The 23,709-nt window shown below is 44.6% G+C and overlaps 1 protein-coding gene across 4 annotated transcripts in view; it reads left to right on the forward strand.

Moving 5' to 3' along the window:
- The window catches only part of nfatc1 (nuclear factor of activated T cells 1), a 40,922-nt gene continuing 17,213 nt past the window's right edge, over positions 1–23,709 (forward strand). For 2 of the 4 annotated variants that reach the window (XM_040122485.1, XM_040122484.1), the window contains exons 1-7: positions 1–167; positions 1,639–2,686; positions 3,051–3,210; positions 8,804–9,006; positions 11,106–11,278; positions 13,497–13,637; positions 22,604–22,659. In XM_040122485.1, coding sequence (XP_039978419.1) covers positions 149–167; positions 1,639–2,686; positions 3,051–3,210; positions 8,804–9,006; positions 11,106–11,278; positions 13,497–13,637; positions 22,604–22,659 — 1,800 coding nt within the window. In that variant the 5' untranslated portion in view covers positions 1–148. Of the gene's footprint in view, positions 168–614; positions 649–1,553; positions 1,591–1,638; positions 2,687–3,050; positions 3,211–8,803; positions 9,007–11,105; positions 11,279–13,496; positions 13,638–22,603; positions 22,660–23,709 lie in introns of those variants that run through there. The other 2 variants (XM_040122486.1, XM_040122487.1) reach the window with 2 other exon arrangements.

Raw genomic sequence — 23,709 nt, forward strand, 5'->3', positions numbered from 1 at the left:
TTTGCCGCGGCACCAGCGGAGAGAGGATCCCGAGCGGCAGCCGGGGAATATACAAACTCCTCTTCAGCCTATGGATATAGACTCGCTCCCGTCCGCTACTGCGCTCAGAGTTTGATCTCAGACGTTTGCCCTCTGCCCAAGGAAGAAAATGAAATCCGCCGAGGAGGGTGAGTTTGACTTTTACTCGCTACAGAAGACTTTTTTTTTTTCTCTCCCTCTTTTTTTTTATTTTTTTATTACAGTGCAGAAAAGCTATTAACGTGGCATTTATTCAAGTTCTCATCGGGGTCTGACACGTTAGACCCGGATGCGATACATCCAAGTGTTATGTTATACCGAATGAGGGTTCTGGCTGCCCCCCCACACACACACACACACACGCACACACACACACCCACCTCCCCACCCTGTTGAATGCCTGTATTCAGCCTCAGTGAGTTGCAGTTGGAGTCGGTATTAAAGCAGCGGTGTGGATACAGTGCGCGGCCCCTCCCTGCCGCTCTGGGCAAGGTGGGCGTGGTCCCGCTGCTGCGAGCCTCTCATGACTGAAAGAAAGAAAAAAAAAAAAAGTGTTCCCAAAATAGTCCGAATTGAACCTGCGCTGACGACCGACACGGCATTGTGGGTAACGTTGCGGGGGATTCAGAGGTTGGAATCGGCGCGGCCCCGCGGGCTACCTGTTTGGGGAAGGGGGGGGGGGTCGGCTGATTCACAGCGGTCTCATCACAGGGGGGGGGGGCAGACATTTCAGTGCTGCCGCCTCACACACCGCAAGCAGCGTTAAACGCAAGAGTCTTTTTTCCTTTTATTACAAAGGACTCGTGTGGTGCGGCGCTGATGTCACAGTCCTCGCGGCCGGGCCCCTAATTCTCCCCAGTCCCGAGCAGACAGGAGCTGCGGCCGCCCGCGTCTGTGGCCGTGCGCTCCGCTGTGTGTCACGTTCCAACCCGGCCCCTCGTGCGCCATGGAACCGCAACTCCCGTTCCCATGCCCCCCCCCTCCCCATTGTGACCTCAGCCTTTGCCACAGGCGGGCAGAGTTTCATCTAAGCCGGCGGGGGCGTTGGCATGAGACCCCGAGCTCACCCGGGCAGAGTACAGCATGCACCTTTACAGCATGCAAGTCAACGAATCACGTCCCTCCCGGGTCTATTTTCGAAGGCTGTTGGAACACGAAACTGGCCAACAAAAGCATCAGTGTGTGTTTTCATAATGTTACAGTTTATGGGCTACAGCATGTGCATTAAGTGGCATAAATCTGGCAAGGTGAAGTGGAAACCCCCCCCCCCACCTGGTCTTGCCTTTGGTTATTTTTAGACCGGAGTTATTTTTGGCTCCTTAATTCCTGTCTCCAACCTGATTTGCTTTGTACGATTGGAGCCATTCAGAGATGCTTTGTGTCACTGGCCTCCCTGTGTCTGGGGAACCCCGTGAGATGAGGTGTTAAGTTTTAACTCGCACCTACCTACTGCCCTGGGCAGTAGCCAGGGCCAAATCCAGCAGCGAGGCTGTTCTTTTGCCATTATAGGCAACAGCGCTCATAAGACTCAACTTGGCAACTGTCTCCCTCTCAGTTAAGGAGCCAGTGAATGTGTGTTTTTATTATCATGGTAACAAACTCAATCTGTTTGCTTTCCAGATGCATATGGCTACACGCCAAATGTCAGTCTCTCCCTCCCACTGGGCAACCCTTGTCTTCCTTCCCAGTACCACAGCCTCCAGTCCAGCCCCACCATATCCGTCTCCGTCACTGAGCCTCAAAGCTATGACACCCAGGATGACATGAGGGCGGCCGGCTACTACTCGTCCTCAAACATGCGCCCAAACGGGGCGCCGACCCTGGAGAGCCCCCGTATCGAGATCACGGCGTACGGTCAGTTTCCTGAGGATGAGGTGGAGGAGAGCAGCCTTCCTGTGGCCAAGCGAGTCAACTCCATAGTGACACTGACCCTCCCCAGTGCAGAAGGTTACCGTGACCCCAGCTGCCTGAGTCCGGCCAGCAGCATCTCGTCTCGCAGCTGCCATTCTGAGGCTTCCTCCTATGAATCGGGCTTCTCCTACAACTACGACAACTCGCCCCAGAACTCCCCGTGGCAGTCTCCGTCCGTGTCCCCCAAAGGCTCCACCCTCGCCCTGCCAGGCGATGGCTGTGCCACGGGCGGCTCCCCTCGCCACTCCCCCTCCACCTCTCCCCGCACAAGTGTAACAGATGAAACCTGGATAGGTCAGCGTGGCTCCAGGCCCAACTCCCCTTGTGGTGCAAAGAGGAAGTACAGTTTCAACGGCAGCGGGGCGCCGCACAAGCACTACCCCTACTCCCCCAACCACTCCCCTGGACCGTCCCCGCAGTCTTCCCCCCGCCTCAGTGTCACCGAGGAGACCTGGCTTCCAAACACCAACCAGTACACCAATTCAGCCATCCTGGCAGCCATTAATGCCTTGACCACGGATGGAGTGGCTGACCTCGTGGAGGGAATCCCCACGAAGGCCCGGAAAACCAGCATGGAGCACAGCGCCACAGTCAGCCTGAAGGTGGAGCCGGGTGGTGAGGAGCTGAGTCCGGTGCAGCTCTGCGAGGACGAGCACCCCTCCAGCCGCCTGTCGTTAAAGAAGGAGGGCTACTGCGGCGGGTTCCTGGATGTGCCCCAGCACCCATATTCCTGGTCCAAGCCAAAGCAGTACATAAGGTAAGCAAGGCGTGACGGCCTGAGCTACAGATGAACAATACCTGTTCAAACTTGAAATAAAGCCTGAGGGAACTAGTTTAAGATTATTAAAGCAGAAAATGAAATGGTTCAGTATTTTTGGGAACTGAAGAATTGTATGTGAAATTCTCCGTACAGGCACTCAATCTACATGGACACACTGTGTACTTTTATTAACAAGAAGTAAGTTTCAGCAAATCTGTAATTTCATAACAGCTTTATCGCAAGGTCTGGCATATCGCGGTGTTCACATTCTGCACATTCTACCGTGATAAGTGCATCTAAAATAACTTCTCCTCCCTCCTTGTTAAGTTGACACGTTGGACATGTTTTCGCCCCCCGACAGCCCGTCCCTGCCAGCGCTCGACTGGCAGCTGCCGTCCAGCTCGGGGCCGTACAGCCTGCAGATTGAGGTGCAGCCCAAATCCCACCACCGAGCCCACTACGAGACAGAGGGCAGCAGGGGAGCGGTGAAGGCCCTGGCGGGAGGACACCCAGTCATTCAGGTTCGTTAAACCGGTGGTCTGTAATGTTTCTGGCTAGCATCGAGTTGAAAAAAAAAAAAAAAAGTGTCTGCCTGAGACACCTCATCACAGGTTTGCCGATTCCTACAAGCTGTGAGCACTTCAACTACGTCAGGACTGATTTTCACTGCGTAGGATTTCATATGAATATTTTTATAGGCAAAATAATCCAGTGTTTCACAAGAAAAATAACAGAAATCCTTGAAAAGAAAAAAAGAAAATTTTTTTTTCACATTTATCATCTCATGACCCCCTCAAGGGCCTGATCCCCAAGTCGGGAACCAAGAAACTAGGCTGCTGAGTTTCCTGTGACGACAAGACCAACAAACGGTGGAGCCATTAGGCCCATTTATCCTCCTACCCCTTTACCCTTACCCCTTACCCCGTCACTTCTCACCTCAACACTTTCCCCCTCCTGTTTTTCTCCCTCGTGTTAAAATAGAGTGGGGCAACATGTGTTACGTGACCTGGCTGTGAAGATGTCACATTTCTGAATGGAATACCGTAGGAATGCTGTTAGACAGACCAGTCCACTCACTCAGCTCTTGTCCAGACAAGGATGAGTCAAACTTTTCCGTTGCCCTCTCCAGTGCAGCACAGACTGTTACAAAATGATGTAGCATGGCCAGTAAAAGCTTAGTCATGAGCTTTAACCACAGTAGCTCTGGTGGTCGAGTCCTACGAAGAAAAAAAGAAAAAAAAAAAAAAAAAAACGTGGACAACTGCAGATATGTTTTGGTTATAAACCCATCTGGTCCCCCAACCATTACGCCTCACCGCTGACCTCAGTCTCTGAATAAATAAAGGGTCTGAAGCAAGGAGTCGGGCAGAGTAAGTGGTAAGCAGGGCTGTCGGTTGAATTAATACCTTTTGACATTTTACTAATGCATTACAATAAGCCTACAAGTTTACCAGACGTTCGTCACATATGGGGCAGAGTTTTTTTTGTTTTGGTTTTGTTTTTTTGCCTTTCGGGTGTGATAAAATGTCATTTCAGAATGAGTGGTTTTTTTTCTTGCTGCCACAGAGGAGCAGTTAGCTAATATAGCCCTTCAGTGCGAATAGGGATGAATAACATTGCTATGCAGCCATCTTAAAGACAAACATAAGCTGTGGCCCACATCAATACCATGCACTAATTCTAAGCAGTTTTTTTTGGGTTTTTTTGACTACATAGTGTGTTCACACTGGAGAGGTGACAGACTTAAGTGTACCCACTACTGCCCGACTGATGAACAGATTTTAGAGACCATTGTGAATATTGATGTTCGAGTGTAAACAACAGAATAAGGTAACGATAAATCAGACAGTAACATTACAGAGTTGATGACGCACTGTCCCATATTTGTTTTGTATCGTAAACACACAAAGTAACAAACATTTTTGATAGGAATCCCTTAAATTTGGTTATTGAAGAATTGTGATTAATGTACGTGGAGCGCCGACCCAACGCTTTATAGTTGAAAAGTTAAATTGTCACTGCCCTCTGGTGGACAAACTCTGTAATGGTGCCACAGTTTCTACACTACTGCACACACATAATTAGTCAGTTTCCTGTTCCTTATCGGCTGATGTATTCATTGATGAATCTGTGATGAGCTGCAACCAACTGAGAATTTTGGCTCCAAGTCAGTAAGCGGGCTAAAACGCCTGTGGTTTTGAGTGAATCACGGATGAGTAGGAGCCGTTTACAGCGGGAAAAAAAATTTAAAGGATTGCAAATGGTGATGAGACGGCCTGGAAAACAAAAAAATTATTTTTAGCAAACATTTTAATTGGCAATTTGGCATATTCGTCTGTTAGCACAAAACAGTAAAAACTAAGTTGATTTCATGGTTACTTACTGCAAAAACAGTATCCTATCACAGTGGATACTGTGCACTAGTAGTATGTAGTATGAAATGTGGACAGAGCTATAGTTTTTTCTCCTCAGAAAGACCTTTGTGTCTCTAACCAGCTATCATCTAAAGTGCTAAAAGGTTAGATTTAACAGTGTAGCATGATCACACAGCAGTGGGATAAGGAAACAGAAATATTATATTTACATGCAGCAGTGGATTAAAAAAAATTTTTTGAAACCAAAACATTTTGTACCTTCCAGTGTGTCGCAACTGCAGCCACACATCTGTGCAGGATGCATGTATTTGTCCACGATAAAGTGCTAATGATTTAATGACAGGGGTCTGGGTTCACACCAGCTGAAATAGAGAGTATGTGTTCTTTTTAAACCCAAACTCAAACCTCCCCCCTACTTTTCAGCCAGCTACCACCCCAACCACACAGACTTCCCTTTGTTTAGGAAAGTTCCCGTGTGCACGGCTGACATCATCGCACGCTGCGTCCTGCGGAGGCGGCAGCGACTAAAACCACACACGTTTCTGGCAGGCTCTGATGGAGATGTTGGAGGGAGCCTCAGACAAGGCAGCCCCATCTCTGTGACTTCCTGATTACACGGTACACGCAGCGCTGCAACCTCCGCCGTGGACGCTGGCTGTCGAAGCCTCTGTGGCTCATCCCGTTGTGACTCAGAGCCTGCCCAGACTTTACAGAGTTTATTCTGGAAGGTCCTGCTCTGTGTGGTGCGCTCTTTCTTCATGTCTAGCATCCAGCACAGCTAAGCTGGCTGTTTTCTGTTCTTTTTCAATGCCATCGCTGCTGCCTGCCTCAACCACACCCGCCCTTACGCCAGCAGCAAACAGAAGTATGCTCCTCTGAAGTGCTGTGTGCAGTCCTCACCGCAGTTAATGCTCAGGGTTTCATGCTGTACTTTGGTGGAGAGGAAATACCCCTATTCAAGACTGTGAGGTCTTCTTTTTTCTCTGTTTAAAGTCAGATTTCATGACCTAGATATAAACATTATTATTTTGGAGTCATGTGGCTTTTCTTGGCCCCTGATCCTTGTGATTAAATTTAGATTTCTAAACAAAGTCTAATTAACAAATATCATGTGAAACAAAAAGCGTGACAGGATGAATCGCTGGTCACACTCGGCTATCCCTCTCTCGATAAAACTGAAACAGAGGAGCCCATACGCGTGTGCGTTGGTGTGCGCGATCATCCTGTTAGAGCTGATAGGAATGGAGAGGTAGCCCCGGTCCATTCCTCGCCCCTCTCTCCTCCTCTTTGGTGCCTTGAGCAGTCGGAGTCTCGGCATTCCTCTCGTGGGTGATAATATGAACTAGGGAGGGGTGGCTGCATTGCCAATGTCAAACTGCCAGGGTGGAGGAACGGAGTCTTCACATGAAGTGGTACCACTGTGATTTAATTGCAGCAACAAATCATGACTCTTGCCTGCCGCAGCTGCTTCACAAAACATATCGTTCAGACCGTAGACCGAGAAAACGAAAAAGAGAGGTTTTGGTTATTGCGAGATTGCATCTTAGAGAATTTTACGTCTTCAAATAATGGATGATGATGCTAACATGAATTGCGAGAGTTTCTGCAGATGCATGCTTTGTCCAGTCTTGGAGGCAAAGCAACCAAAAACAGCTAAAAGAAGTCAGATGACATTATTGAATTTGATCAGTTCTATTTGTCTAGACTTTGTTGCTGATGATAATTTAAAGCTGCTAATCAGTATAAGCTGTTAGTGATTATATTTTGAGAGTAACCACCTAACCTTGTGAGCGGGCTACCTCACTTCATCACACTCCTTTCTGCTGCCTAAATAAACAGCATTGCTAGGCAGCAACCCATTTCCTTACACAAATATACAGGGCTTTAGCAGGCTCTTAACCCTGACAGGGATCCTCCTCCAAATCACATGTTGTGCCTCCCCGGTCTGAGCCTTTCGCTCTCGTTGTGGGCACTCCTCGCCTCGACTGCCCTTTTTATGTAAGTGAAAAGTGTGGTCTTCATATCAGCATTTCCCCAATTATCATTTCAGCCAACAGTCTTATCCAGAGGGGGTTAAGGTTAGATAGGGTTCAGTCTTGGCCCGTACAACACTTTGGCAGGGTCTGGAGATGGTTATGTGCACATATTGTTTATATTGAGACATTTTTCTACTTTTTTTCTTTTTTAAGTTTTTTTTAAGGTATGATTTGGTTCGAGATAAAATACTGTTCCTCATGGTGCTTTGCAATCCAGTGTGCTTAGAGTTATTATTGAATATATATTTGAATTTTAACTCAACATGGAGAAAACAGTCATAATACTTGTCCCTGGCTGGCCAACAATACTATTTCCCTTTAATTCAGACCTTATAATTGGAAGCATTTCAAGTGCTGCAAAATATCTCAATTTTGTTGGAAAGGATGGAAAGATTTTAGACTGTTGAGTCAAACAGGACCAAGTCCATTTCTTTGTGTATTGACTGATCAAGGGAAGGATTTGAGGAAAAATGCAGTAACTTGAAATTTAAAGCTGGACTCCATTAACTCTTTTTCTAAATTAAGTTATCATTATTGTGTCAATCTTTATTGGAGTGTAGTGAAACACCAAAAATAACACATTTATCATTTTTTGAAGATAAAAATGTTGCCTACTCCCTTCAAACCCTTCTGGTTGACAATGGCAGTGTGAAGTACAAAACGTGGATTTGGGTTCAGGTTACCTGGCCGGTTGATAAAAAACTGAATGAAAGAAAAACAAGGAAAAAGGAGGAAAAGCTTCACAAATGCAACAGCAGATGCTCTGCAATCTTTCCTGTAGTTTAAACAGGAGAAAAGTTATGGATTACAGCTTTAACCTCTCAAAAAAAAATAAGTACAGTTTGTCCGTATAATCTCTACATTCAGTACATTATATTTTGAAGTATATTCCTATATCGGGGCCCCTTTTATCTTATTGTCTTACTGTGTTGTTTTTTTCAATAGTTTTGACTTTAAAATGCCAAGTATTCTGCTCTAACTACTCCCTTCTTACACTGTATGGTTAACATACATAACTCTGAGACAGTGTGTCAGTAGTAGCCCCTGTTCTCATATTTCAGCCTGCCGGTGTGGGCTTCATGCCTGCACTCTGCAGTCTGGGTGGTTGAGGTCATCCTGGCAGGAGGCCTCCTGTCAAGCAACACCTATGGAGGTCTGGGAGTACTTTAGAAGCTCTGGGTCGAGCCCGCCAGCACCAGTGAGCAGCTCCTCTGTACTGTCTCCAGCTCCATCGTGCCGGGATCATTTTACTGATAATAATCAGAGCGGGGTCAGTAGTGAGAGTTTTTCTTGACCCTGATTGGCCCGGGCATGGTGGGACCGACGTGACCTTGACTTCTCTGAAACACTAGCTTAGTCTTGTCACAGGGCGAGCGTGGGGCTCGCAGATCACAACGCTGCTCACTGTAGGTGGTTTTATTGCTCTCTGGCAACAGCTGCGCTTGAGATTCAGCTACTGTGGGATCAACATCTTGGAAGGCCTAACGTGAGGCGATGGAGGAAGTGTATACAGGTCATTGGTAGTAAATTAAATAAGATGGAAAGGGGCGATTACAAGATCCTAAATGGGTACTTTGTTTGAAAACCATCACGATGAGAGCCTGACCTCTGAAATACCTACGTTTGTTTTCGACAGAATGCAAGCGGATGCTTTGTCGACGGCTTGACCACAACCGCGTCCTTTCTTTCTCCCTCCCTTTTAGCTCCACGGCTACATGGAGAACGAGCCTCTCACCCTGCAGCTGTTCATTGGCACAGCTGACGACAGGCTGCTGAGGCCCCACGCCTTCTACCAGGTCCACCGCATCACCGGGAAGACAGTGTCCACCCCGAGCCATGAGGCTCTGCACAACAACACCAAGGTGCTGGAGATCCCGCTGCTGCCAGAGAACAACATGCGGGCCATGTGAGTATCAGTGGGGTTTGACCGGATGGTATTTGTAGGTTAAAACTGGTCTAAATCTTTTGTCTAAGTCTGTAGGGGAATATTTAAGTCAAGTCTCAAGTAATTTAAGACCTGTCTTGGATGTCAAGTTTTCATTCCTTAAAAAATTGACGTGGACTTGTCTTCAGTGACTTGAGACCCTTGACTTGCCCGACACTTGGTTAACTCTGGTTGAAAAGTCAAACTTTTTAGACATCTAGAGTTATATGCAAGTCCACATCGAGTCTCAAGTAATTTGAAATAAGTCCAAGTCAGGGTTTGAGTCAGTTGAGACTTGAGACTTAGGCATTAAGACAAGTCCACATCGAGTCTTGAGTCAGTGGAGAGACTTGAGACTGGACTTGAAGTAACCACAAAAATGTTTAAAAATAACTATGGCTCTCGCTGTGACAGTGTGAACATCTGATGCGCTACGGCATGTCTCTTACAGCCAGTACACTCCCGCTGTTCTGCAAAGACACACATCTCAGTTCAAACTTAAAGAGATTTCTTTGACTGAGGCATCTCCCGGTCGTCTCTGAGGGGATGTTTCACACCCCTGGGGCAAATCAGACCCTCTCAAAACCCGTCAGATTGCGGTCACACGAAGAAAAAGCGAATGAGTTTGCTTGTCCGACGCGTCTGCGTGTGTCTGTGAGCGTGCATACCTCCCGTAGTGTTTGGGTTTTGAAAGTCCTACGCTCTTGCACACGGACGGGTGGCTCTCCCATTTTATATGCCTCAGAGATCAGATTACTGGGGAAGCTCGAAGCTGCTAACAGGGACCTGGGGTTTCTGTCTGAGTTGCAGGCAGTAGCAGCCTGCCTGCATCAGCACTTTCCTTGCGTTTTAATGGATGCAACACATAAGCTCCCCTTATACAACTACTTCACCTCAGGATATGGTTTCTCTTTTCTTACGGAGCACACACCTCAGAGTACTTATAGTTTGGGCGAGGGATTTGAGGGAGATTTATTCATTTTGACATGCAAACCAGTGTGACATATCGATGTTTTATTATATGGTGTAGAATACAGGCATTATTATATTTCTGAAATAGTTACTCATGATGATTTAGGAGGAAAGATCTTAAACAAAATCATTATTCAACATCAGTTCAGATTTTTTTTTTTTAGCTGATAATGAAGCCACATTTGACTTTGTATGTCTCCACTTAACCGTTAATAAATTCAGTAAACTCAATGATGGCCGCCTGTAAAAAAAAAAAAAAAAAAAAAGTACTGCCCCTTTTCTTGGTATTGTCCTTTCTTTCTAAAACGTTTTCTCAGGCACTGAATGGACGCGTCAGAATGTGGTTTTGCACTCAGCCTGTCTGCGTAGGCAGAGAGCTGAACAGCTGGGGTCCTTAGCATCAACACCTGATTACTTCGCCAGTGAAGCAGACCCTGGTGTCTGGCAGGAAGAATGTTAGGGAGTGTTCAGATGTGTGTAAAAGTTGACATTAACTAGGCTTTGAGGAATGCGGCATCAAGTAGCACAGTGATGGAAAAGCCAGAAACTGTTTGGAGAGGCTCGAGGTATTTGAGCATGAAAAAGTTAGATGAGTGCAGTGCAGGCAGAGAAGGGTGAGGGAGCGATGGGTGAGGGAGAGAGGGGTTAGGGAGAGAAGGGTGGGCTGGGGCTTTTATTAAGTGTTTGATGAAGACTTTGACTTTGTAAAAAAAATTAATTACCTTAGATATAAGGCCTGTGGAAGGGGAAAAGTATTTTAGGAACCATCACTTATGGATCATAACAAAGATATTCATGATGTAATGAACGTTCCCAGCCATTTGTTTTCTATAGAGTTTGAATTTCACCCAAGAGTAGACGCATTGAGGTGTGAAAGTTCTGTTGGGGACGGTGGTGTTAATCTACTCTTGACACGACTGCAGTTTCCTCCAGGGCTGTGTCGATGGAGTCCAGAGTGAAAATCACTTTCAATTTGGCTGCAGTACTGTATAAATCACCGCCTTACTAACTGTGAAAGTATATATGTCATAAATGGTCATGATAATTTGTCTTGTGCTCAGACAGACTTTGGCAGACTCAAACACTTCATCTTGTGTCTCCGCTAACAGAATCGACTGTGCGGGGATCTTGAAGCTGCGTAATTCAGACATTGAGCTGCGAAAGGGGGAGACCGACATTGGACGAAAGAACACACGCGTGCGGATGGTTTTCAGAATTCACATCAACCAGGCCACAGGGAGGACGGTGTCCTTGCAAGTTGCGTCCAATCCCATTGAGTGCTGTGAGTACATCTTGCAGTATTTTGTTTTATCCTCTCCTGATGTCAAGCCTAAAGTCCTCAGTCCCAGGATGCCTCCTAAATACTGCTCAAATTGTTGGATTTGCCGACTTACTGACCCCAAACATGGTGGTGGGGACCTCTCTAAGGGGTCAGAACATTTATTTTTGGGGTTGTTAGATGATCGATTGAATACAAAAAAAGAAAATACACTTTCCACTACACAGATTCTGGTTTTTTAGCAATGGCTACAGGCAGTAGCAGTGTTTGCCTGTCTGTTTGTCAGTTAGTCCACCAATTTGGTCCCAGCAGAAGTACGTGTATCTCAACATTGATTTGATGGATTGCCATGAAATTTTGCGCAGACTGTCGTGTTCCCCAGACGATGAATCCGAATGACACCGGTGATATCCTGACTTTTGCTTTATGACCAAATGCTTTCTCAATGGGTGACATCGGCCTCAGCTGTAGTTTGTGCTTGGGGCTAATTAGCAAATGTTAGCACGCTAACACACTAAGCTGAGATGGCAAACATGGTAAACATGGCACCTTCTTAACATTAGCATGTTAGCTTTGACACTGTGTGTATGTTAGCAATGCTGACTTTAGCATTTAGCTCAAAGCACCATTGTGCCTAAGTACAGCTTCACATAGCCGCTAGCATGGCTGTACATTCTTAGCCTTGTTCTTGTCAAATACAGGACAGCTTTACCATTTCAGGTCTCTAATGATTACTCAGATCAAACAACCTGAGGTTATGGGGGGGGGGGGGGGGATTACTCTTTGCTGAAACTGCTCATACCTCAAAGGCATATGTCAAATGTGACGCGGGGTTGCGGGGAGGAGTTGCTCAATTTAAAAAGATCACAAGACACAAAATCTGGGAACCACTGAATCAATCAATTTGTCCATTGGAAGAAACTTTGATAATCAATTACTCCTAAAGGTCATTTGTCAACCAAACCTCCAGTCACTGGTTCCATGTCCTCAGATGTCCGGATTTCCTGCTTTTTTTTTCTTCATTTTTTTATGATTAAAAATTAAATACTGTTGGGTTTTGGGCTGTTTGTCGAACAAAACAAACAATATGAAGTTTTCGCATTGGACAGTGGGGAATTGTGATGAATGTTATTTTTTAAAATTGTTTTGACTTAACAATTTATTATTAACAAAATAAACTATAAATGTATCAATAAAGATAACAATTATTCGATGCAGCTCTATAACTAGAGCTGTTGCGGAACTGGTGCATGTGATTGTGAGCTGCAGTTTAATTTGACAGTATTTGTCTGTGTAAAGGCTATTTAGGCCTTGCACGATAAACTCCATTGACTCTCTGCAATGCACTGAAGTTGACCTTTTACTAGACTGGGATAAACTCAGGCCGATCGACCACTTTGTGTGGTTCTGGCACTGAGAGCTGCCATACAGATTAAGTCTTATGAGGTAAATGAAAGACAGTAGTTAAACCATGATCTCAGCCCCTTGAAATAGACCATTGTTAGTTTCTGAACGACTGCCACAAAGCAATTGTTTTTGACCAAAATTCACTTTGTGTGTGAGTCAGGCAGAACGACAGACAGAGGCAGAGAAACGCAGGGATATGGGAAAGATTGATGGTTTCCAAAGACCGGGCATTAGAGTTTTATCAAAATCAGAATGCAGCAGCATTGAATTACAAAAAGATGATCCTCACAAGAGAAAAATATTCAGGTTTTCTTGAACCTCTATTTACGTGTCCCGGTCAATCATGATGAAATTACAGATATCTTTCACAAAAGAAACCTGGCCAAGACATCAGAATTACATTTAGACAGAAAAAGTTTGCAAAAATATCACGGCAAGTACTAGATCATTTAAGAAAAACTGAAGTGAGTCATGACCTGAGGAATGAGAAGAGTAGGCCAAAAGGTACGAGAGAGGAGCGAGAAAGACAGGGAGAGGAAAGTTACTCCAAATATATATACCAAATATTTGAGACAAAACATCCACCATAATTTGAGGAAAATACAAATAAACAGAACATGAAGCCTCTCCCTACTTACAGGCAAACAGGGAGCTAAATTCTAACACGAGGAAGCAGAGGTTTACAGCTGTACCAACAGCTCAGTCAAAGCTGTCTAGGTAGTGATTCAGCCACGGTCTGGATGCTCAGGTCTGCATGGGGAGTGGGTGTGTATTAGCTGAGCGATGAGTCCGGTTTCTCTTCTCCCTCCCACAGCCCAGAGATCGGCCCAGGAGCTGCCGCTAGTGGATAAGCAGAGCTTGGAGACGTGTCCCGCCCCCGGAGGGGAGAGGATGCTCCTTGACGGGCACAACTTCCAGCACGACTCCAAGGTGGTGTTCGTGGAAAAGGCTCAAGGTAAAACAGGAGGAGATTTGGAGTAATAGCTGCATCGTCTCAGTACAGCTGTGTGTAGACATGTGTGTGTGTGTGTGTTTGTGTGTCCCTCTCTCTGTTGTTGGAGAAACCCCAAGACTGCTCCCTCCCTCCTTTCCCCCGCCGTCAAAATATCCTCCATCCTGCCAGAGTGCCACATGTGGTGCACATTAATGCGCTGTATTTTTAACCCAGCAGATTTACATTTGCAGAAGTTTCCATTGCCTGTTCAGCAGAGGAATGGATCACAAATGCAACATGTGTTGTGTGTGTGTGTGCATGTGTGTGGGTGGCTGTGCACATGGCGTGGATGCATACACATTTGTGTGTGTATGCCATGCCTCAGTATTTGTTTCTCTTTTTCTTACTTTAAGCCGTTTCAGTTTGCAGGGAGAGAGGGGACTGTTCCCAGATGTTGATACAAGGAGGTTTACAAACAGCAATTTCCTTGATTAGCTTTAGCAAAGCAACGTGAGGCACGGCTTGGGCCGCGGCTGAGCAATGTAAACACGTGTGATCCTATCACCCCGGCGACTCATTCAAAAAAGAGGGAAGCCTTTCCATTGTTCCACCTGTGAAAAGAAGAATTCAAGGCTGCCCGGGCGCACAGGCAGCCCTCCTCCAGCACAGTACAATGGAGTAGTGAGATTGTTTATCAGAACAAGAAGTGATTGTATGAGCGCAGGCCTTCTTCCCCTTCTCCCGACCTCTGCGATTAACCCTGATCTCTTCCGGAGAAAAAGGGGCAGATCAGAGACGTGTAGTGTTTCTCAGAGGCAGAAGTAATGCCACTGGCTGATTAAACCTAAACTCAAAAAAAACTTGACTCTTCTGCTCCTATGTTCTATCTTCTTCTAATTTTGTTTAAACTTGGAGGGTCAGCAGGATAGTTTTTGTTACTTTTTCATTTGGTAGTTAGAGTGCTGTATTGCAATATAATGTAAAGCTGGATACTTTTTGATAGTTTTACCAAAAAATATTTATGTGTATATATATATATATATATATATATACATATAAATACAGATAGCTATATATGAAATAACTTTTGGTGGTGTGTGATGCAAGGTATCATCATTACTTTTTTTTTTCTGTGTGTGTTGACTCAGCCATACTGAATATCCACACAATATACATATAACAGGATAAGTGAGCAAAAGCAGCTCCTCAAATCAGTGCAGAGGAATAATTACACACTGAATTATTCAAAATATAGAATGAATGTCCTTCCATTAGCAATGTCTAGCGGATATTAGTAAAGTGACGATGGATCCATACTTTTTATCCCAAGAAAAATAGATCTCACCTCACAGTTCTTCCCCTCTTCATTTGACATGCCCTCATTTCAAATGGAATTTTTGGAAAAATAGGTCTCATAGCAATAATCTTATCAAAGTCCAACAGCATCTGATGAATACCGTGAGATGTTGTTGAAAGGTCCAGAAAAAGCTAGCAAGTGGCCTGTGAGTCAAGATTTAAACTGTTGTTTCCAAGTTTGTCGTCTTACACCACTTGTCTTTACATAAATACTGCGTGACTTAGCCACAATAGATACGTTTTTACCCCCCGGGTTTAATCCAACCAATGAGATTCTTTCCGCCTCCCGAGTAGCTCTTCCTGCGAGTAGTATTTGACTGACAAAAACTCCAGTGTGAAAGACAAGGAATTGTTCAATTTTTTTTGCGTCGACAACAGAAAAATGGAAAACGTACAACAACTTCAACTTGCTTACAACTTGATGAAAGTTTGGGTCAGCAGCTTCTCTGGTTCTGTCTGAACTCTAAATACAACTGTCTTTAGGGCCGCGTCCAGCTCTGAACTGGTGTTGATGGGTGTGCTCCCTTGTTTTTGATGAGGGTTTCCCTGCGTCTGGCACCAGCATCAGATTCCTGGGCAATCCTACCATGGAAACACCCTTAAGCCAGGCTTCCACAACACTGCCCCCCCCCCCTTCTGCTTCCCTCCATCCTTCCACCTCTCTATCCAAGCTGCCTCTGGGCCACTAGCTCTCAGTTCATTAAGTCTGAGAGCTGTGGGCTCCCTACGGATCACACTGGGTCTTCTTTACATCTGCTCTCTGTATAAATAGACAGGTAAATAGGCACAGTAGACAAGTAGAGAGAGTCATTAATCTCAGGGGTGAAATGGCGTCATTGGTATCTTAAGCTACGGGATAATAAACTTGGAAACATACAGATACCAAATGACTAACATGCAGCCCATCTCTGCCTTCGCATCCTCATGTAGAACTGATAGAATTTGGAAATTTAATATGCTTTTATTGTTGTTGTACTCGTGCCAAAGCAGAGCTCAGAGAAACAGTTTAACGATCAAACTCATAAATCCAGAGTGGTGGATGTTGTTGCCATAAAGACCTTAAGCATTTAATTTACATTTACCAATGTTCAATTTTCCCGCAAATTTTCCAATTAAGTGCTATCACAAAATAAGGTTCACAGAGCTGCGGGAACGGAACACGTGTGCACTGGCAGATTCAAGTAGTCCCAAGAGTTGTGTGTCTGCATGTATCCTGTACTTGCAAGCGTGTGTGTGTGTGTGTGTGTGTGCGTGTGTGTGTGTGTGTGTGTTTGTGCGTGTTTGTCAGTGTTTCCCCTGCAATTATAAACAGGAAGGGTCACCCTGCCTCGAGATGCTGCCAACAGACTAAAATGTTTCATTTGTTTTGGTTTCAGTTTTAGCCTTTTGATGGTGTAAACGATGTTTCCAGTCTGCCGACAAAAGAGAATCTCGGGAAACACTGGTGTGAGTGTTTGAGAGAAAAAAGATGGGACGAGGCAGTGACATATGTTTTTGTGTGCACGTACAGTTTCATATTCTTTTTTTTTTTTTTTTTGAGTGTGTTGTTGTTGCTACCCCTGACTCATGCGAAAGGAAATTCCTGTTTCCCACATAGAAACACACACACGCACACACACACGCACGCACGCACACACACTGTCACCTGTTCCTAAGTGAGAGCACAACATCTCAAAACAGTAACTGCATGTCGGCTTTGCTTTATCACGCCCGCCTGCCCCTCCTGTTTCCTGCCTCAGCGCCGCCTGAGTAGAAATACCCGAGATAGCATCAGTTCAGTTGTCACTCCTGGTTACAGCCAATCAGTCATAAGAGATTACTGTACGGCCTTGGTGCTGCAGACATCAGCCTGTAATCTAAACCCGACTCGGTCGCACCTTGGTTTCATTTGCCCCCGCCTGACCAGAAGATGCTGTCTCAGATAATTCACAGTCACTCCATTTGGGAAATTAGGCCCTGCTGTCCTTTATTCACCTCTCTTTTTTTGTGGTTTACTGCTGTGAGTTCTGTTGGAGGAGCTCTCAGATGTAATTTATTGTCTATAAGTACAGGCTTAACTCCAAATAGAAATGAGAGACAGAGCGAGGTGCAAAGATGGAACGCAGGGTGGAAACTGAAAAGAAAGCAAAGACTGATCTTTGCTTTAAAAATAATAACATATAAGTCAAATTAATGAAACTTAATAGTCTTAAAAACAACACGTGCAGTTCGTGGAGAGGTCAACATTGTTGTAACATTAAGGGTTTGTGCGTAGAATATAGTTACATGAAACTATGTCATGGTGCTATGTAATATTTTATACAATAGTATCCTATGTGTTTTGACATACAGCAGCGGAACGTGAAGGTTCACTCTGGATCATTGCAATATGTGTAGTTATTGTCATTTAGAATGTTGTGTATGGTTTAATTTGTTTTATTTACTTCTATGCACTTCGGTCTGCCTCTGCCTGTTGTCTTATCGTCTTTCGTTTAGTTTCTTTTTTCATTCCCCCTGTGTTCTTATGAAAGCCTGGTTTTCTGCTCAGTATTTCCCCACCGTGATTGATAGTAGCTTCATTTAAGTGAAGGATCCTGAAGGAAATCCTTGCAGAGGAGTAACCCCCCTAGTGAAAAGAGCAACTCCCACATCTGGTCTGTTGCACTGGAGAGCTGCCTGGTCTCCTGCTGCCCGTAACACTAAGTCACAGCATTTCCCCGATCCATCGAACCCCTTTTGTCACCTCGGCCGCGGCTGCAGCCGTATCTCTTGTTGACCGTTCTTCCTCACCTGTCCGTCTCTCTGTGCCCTTGGCGAGTTGGAACTCCAGACGGGTAGAGAGACCGAGGCTTCCACGCCTGACTGGAACACCGCCCCCCCCTCAGTTCTGTCTAATTGTTGTTGGCCGGAGCAACCGTACAAGCAAGAGGACCTGGAAATTGAACTGCGAGAGGATTATCATGCGGCGAGGCTGCCAGATGGCGTCTGGAATAACCTTTAGAAAACTACAGATTACTATCCTCCTTTAAGCCCATGACAGCAAGATGACTGTAAAGTAACAGTGGAGGGAATTAGCTTGTTTTTAACATGAACACTGGGGTAGCTCAGTTAGCTTTGCTAACCTGGAGCTGTGGTTTTGTTCAGTGGGAGGGTGCAAACGGTCAGCGGGCTCCGGTTTTGTTGCATTCATAGAACAATGACTTCCACTTGAAGCCGTTCAGTGGTTTGGCTGCCTCTGACACTTCTCAGAACAATGACTGTTTTCATAAACAAATCAATTACAGCCGCATAAACAGCGGGGATTATGTTTTCATAAATTACAGTGTAAGATTCAGAAAAATTGCATGCCCGTTTGAGAAAGCCCAGAGACTGGTTTCGTGATGAAAGCGCTGCCCTGTGTCCAGATGACGTTGTGCAGTGTCAGGCGCCACCGTAGCTGTAGGAAGCGCGGCTGAACTCAGTGGATGTCAGTATCTGCTCCTCGGCTGCTGCCATTTATCAGCTCGAGAGTTCATCCAAGCCCCGCCACCCTTTCCACACTGCAGCCGCTTGCATGCAAGTTCCCAAATCCGCCAGTTTTTCGGGGCGGTAGGAAGGAAGAAGTTTCAGTCATCGGTCAGAGGACAAGGGAACTCATTCAGCACGCCACATCGGCCCGGGTAGAGCATGTGTTTATATTTACTGTGCGTTATGAGAGCTTGGGCACATGCCACCCCGCTGTTTCACTCTGGGCACCAAAGTTTTACTCCACCCAGCCCCAATTAAGGAGCACAAGGGGCTGTTTGATTCCCTTTATAAACCCAACATGACAAATAACTGTATTGTATATTGTTTGATCCCCCACGGCTGCCATGACTCTCTACAGCACACCACTGCTGTGTCACTGACGGTTCTGTGTTATGTCTGTTCTGAGAAAGTAATGATTTGTATAGACCATTGCTAACGAAATGTGAATTGTAAGGCTTCTGCCAGCCTGGGACGCTGCCAAAGCAAAAGGAGCTTGGCCGCTGTGAGGGTTGGAGAGGGGTAGTGGGTTTGTATGGTCAGGGTGGTTTTTGGGGAGAGTTTCTTAGGCCGAGTTGTTTAACTTAGATAGAGCACAGTGGGCCGGGGAGCTAGAAACCATATTGTGCTCGCTGAAATTTGTAGGAGGGGAGCTGGAGAGTTACTGCTCCTGAAGTTTTTCATTGGGTTGGTGCAGGCGTTGTGCAGATGTTGCCCTATAACTCTGGAACATTCTGTGGTTATCAATTACATTCTGTGGTTATCAATTATCCGGTACCCTCTTTTCAAACAAAAGCATCCCATGCATTCAACTTTTCAAAGCCTTTTTTTTTTTTTTTTCTTTTCTTTTTTTCTTTTTTCTCATCTCCTGAGAAGTTTCCTGGCAGTAGGTAACCGGGCACAGAAAAGGAATTGCTCAGTTTAATTTCTCTGTATCTGTACCGATGTGAGTGTGAGTCAGAGAGGGAGAGAGAGAAAAGCAGACAAGTGGGAAACGGAGAGCGAGGGAGATCTGAAAAACATGTTTACCTCCAGTGAATTGACGTCGACTAGCGAAGGCTTCCCTTCTGGAGAGGTTCCCAAAGAGAAGAGGGGCAGCGAGAGGCAGATGCGAGAGGGAAAACGATAGAGACATACCCGAAGATTGCACTTTATAATCATATGAACACTTTTTAAAGTCTGTGCTGCTCTGGAGGAAGAAGTACTCTCGTTGGTTGAGTTAAAATTCAGTGGATGAGGCCAAAGCTTTTCTCACTAACTGCAGACATTTTGCTCAGTGCAATTTAACTCTATAACTGGATGTTTTAGTCTGAATAGGAATTTTAAAAATAAAGAAAAATGTTTTCAGCAACTGAGAAGATCCTTGCTGTCTGGTAAGAATACATTTTTACGGCATAGAAATGCCCCTCATGTACTGTACCGACGTCTTTCCAGCAAAGAGCCTTTCTGCTGAGCATCCTGCACAACTTCCTGTATGACAAGCTGTTTTCCTTTTAAAATTCTATTGTTTACACAGGGATTTCCCAGCAACATGGTTTGCAAATATTATGTTTGATTCATAGTGCACAACTTGCAACTTGCTGTGTACCGGGCACTATGATTACTCCTCTGGTGCTCACAGAATGGTTATGATTTAGCCATGCTTACATTTTTATCTCTAAGGTTTTCTTTTTTCTTTTTTTTCCCCCAGTCAATAATTCTTAGGGTTAGCGTTACGGCTGCGACATTTTGGTTAAGAGAAATTCAGGGTTACAGTATTTTTTTTTTTTAAATAACTAGTAATAACTAAAATAGGATGAAGTGGAAAATGTTCACAAGACAGACCACAGTTGCTACAGAAATCAACCACATTACAGTAGTAATGATAACTGGTCATTATATGACCTGGACATAACTGAGAAAAGTCTGCCATATTCAGTGGAATTTTTTCAGAGGAACCATGAAGCACGTACTTGAGCTTCTCCGGTTAAAGGTGCTCAACGACGTCCCTCACCCCACCCACGGAGTGTGACGAGTGGGAACTTGCGCGTGTTTTTCTCTAAGAGGTTTCAAAGCTTCTCTGGTGGCTTAGTGGTCTGAGTTGCAGATCTCTCTAGGGCTGTGGTCCGCTTGTCTCTCACCTGAATCTTCACGTCTCTCTTAACCAATGTGTAATTCATGAAGGCATATAAATAGGCAAATATGATGTATCCTCCACCAACCTCGCCTCAGATTGCTATGGCTTGGATTAACTGCGTACAGTGCAAGCAGTAACACTAGGTTCTGTTTTCACCAGAAAACCCACTCCTCACTTCTCAATGAAGCCAATCAGTGTATTTGCAGGATCGATCCGCTGTATTGCATTTTTACATTTCACACACTAATTTCTAGTTGCAGCGCATCTTTAACCCCTTTCTGCAACCCTCTGCAGCCATTTCCACCACTTCCATTTTTTGTTATATAACACTGTGCATTACTTTGGCACAAAGTCAGACCCTTTCTGCTTTGAGGACTGGCACGGGCGTAACACGAGCGATTATAAATAACAATCTGTGTATAAATAATAGTCTGAGGCACAGTGAAACATTTGAATGGTAACAGGGGGAGGCCTCAGTCTCCAGGTGCTGTTTGAAATACTCAGTCTAGGATATCAGGCCCACATAAGTCTGGAGAAAATCTTGCCAAGATATTAGAATACTAAGACCACAGCCATGTCCCAATTCCACAACATAATTCTCAGCGGTGCACTGGAAAAGTCACCGAATTAAGTATAATCGAAAAAGTCTGTATGCATAGTCAAAAAAATGTCTGAAAACATCTCAGCTCATTGCTCAGCCCCCCCCCTTCGTCTTGCATTGCATGACAGCCCTTTGTCTCTCCGGCCTTTTTCTGAACAGCCTTTGTGCACACAAATCGATTTAGTTTTGTCATGGAGGTGTCACTCTCCTTTAGGGGATACATCTAAAAGCAGCAGAGTAAACTCCAATCCGCAAGTGCCAGACGGGGAGGGAACGTGACGTAAAAAAGGGAAAGTGAGATCAAAACAGAGCAGAGAGAGGGAAAGAGGTTTTCCAGTGTCTCCTCAGACATGATGGACGCTGTCAGTGCCTGGCCGCACCTCCTCCATCTCTGACGCCTCAGAACTCCTCTCCACACAAACAAGTAGTACCCCATCCATCCACACATTGCTGTCTGCCCAATTCAAACCCTCCACTTATCAGACTGCAGACAGCCCGTTGAGCAACACAGCACATATCTCAGTCAATCCTCTTCAAGACGTTTCAGCCACAGCTGACTTTTTTCTTTGAACTGCAGTTTCCTTTCCACGTAAAGTCATTCTCATAGTCATTTAATGTCTTTTTAAAGCCTTGTTAATGAGTCAGGGGTCCGAAGAAATTGCAGCGGTTTCCTTCTGTGCCTGATAAATTGGTAAAAATACAGTTTTACTCACACCTCAATGGCCAGAATGACAAATTAAACTTTCTTTTTTAGCAAGTCTGTGTTTTCCAGCAGCTCGTATGATGCTTCATTTTATTGCCTGGTGGGAAAACCTCTTTATTGTGGCAAGTTTAAGGAGAAAAAACACATTACCAGAAAAGGAGAAAAATACCAATACCATTTAACAATAATTATATGGGGATAACAGACAGATTCCTATGAGAACACAAGAAATAAGGGGTTAGAAAGCCGAGGCGAGTTGTCAGTTTCCAGTCATTGTGTATTAACGAGCCCACCAGCTGCTCGAGCATGTTGGGATTCCACGATGAAGTCAAGCTTTCTCTCATCCACCAAAGATGTCGCTCATCTCTCTGGTATGACTCTGGGTTTTTCGGGATTGCATCAGAATTGTCTCTCGCCGTCTGCGTCTGTCTCTCTCTGTGGGTTTTTTCGTCTTGTTCTCTCTCTCTCTCTCTCTCTCTCTCTCTCCCTGTCTCAGGTTTGTTAGACTGAGGATATGAGCTCATCAGCTGTGGGTCAGACAGTGTGACGTTTGTGATACCCTCGGCTCTCTGTAGCAGTTTTATATATCACTGATGTAACAGATAATAATAACAACACTCATTCCATTTCTTCATTTCTATTGGGAGCCAAGTAGGTGGATCATTTTCTAAATTGTCATTACAAAACCCTTTTTTTCCCCTTTCCCTTTCTTTTTTTTTTTTTTTTAGACGGTCACCACCTCTGGGAGACTGAGGCCAAGGTTGAGAGAGACGCGTCAAAGCCTGTAAGTGATACATATGACACTCTTATCATGAGGAATCTGGTCAAATTTCAGGATGAAAGTGAGGATAAAAGCAGCTGTTCTCAGTCTTTTAAACTGAACTAAGTGGCAAAACATTTTTTAGTCTTCAAATTAAACCACACGAATGTTTAAATAAAATGAGTGGAGAGTGAAGGGAGCTCCGCTCATTCTGCCTATTTCTGATTTACAAATCTAGATTTACAGTACATCTGCACACCCGATTCAGCCTTTTACATTAAAGGTTCAGTTCCCCCTAAATGGAAAAAAAAAACCTCAGGTGGTAACTAACAACGCAGACAATTTCACTGTACTTTACCTTTGCTTCCACCCTAATACAGTACAGTTACTTCCATTAGAAGGAACAGTCCGTACAAAAACTACTAACAGAGACGGAGCTTCTACAAAGAGGTTCCTGTCGATTTTTTTTTTTTTTTTGAATGTAAAAAACTAAACATAACACAAAACACACTCCATATAATTTTGTCGTAATGAGGTAGTAGCAGATATCTCAGAGATGAATATCTCAAAACATGCACAATACATCCAAAAAGGAACCACCTGCATGGCTAGACACCACTCAAAATAAACGAGAAAATATGTTTTGTTGTAATTTGGAGTAACCGGTGCTTTATTAGCCTTCCAATTTTTATTTTCATCATTTATATTCCACATCTTCTTCCATGAATAGCATAAAATATGAATTTAAGTCCACCTCATCTCAAACTGTGTTTTTTAATCTCTTTTAATGTTTGTTTGTTTATAAGGGGAAGAAAAAGAGCAATGTAAATGTGCAGAGGTTGCTGGACAGCTCCTTTGCAACCCAAGCCATTAAAAATAAAATGTTAAAGGGAACGTTTTTGGGAAACACACTTATTCTCTTGCTAGGAATTAGACGAGGAGTCATGACAGCACTGTCGTGTCTGTGTGATAAAGATGTAACTACGGTCAGCCTCTGCTTAGCTTAGCACAAAGACAGGAAACAGGGTCCAAAGGTAACAAAACCCACCCAAAGCTCACTACTTACCATATTAT

This window comes from Xiphias gladius, chromosome 24 (genome assembly GCF_016859285.1).
Source record: "Xiphias gladius isolate SHS-SW01 ecotype Sanya breed wild chromosome 24, ASM1685928v1, whole genome shotgun sequence".
NCBI lineage: Eukaryota > Metazoa > Chordata > Actinopteri > Istiophoriformes > Xiphiidae > Xiphias > Xiphias gladius.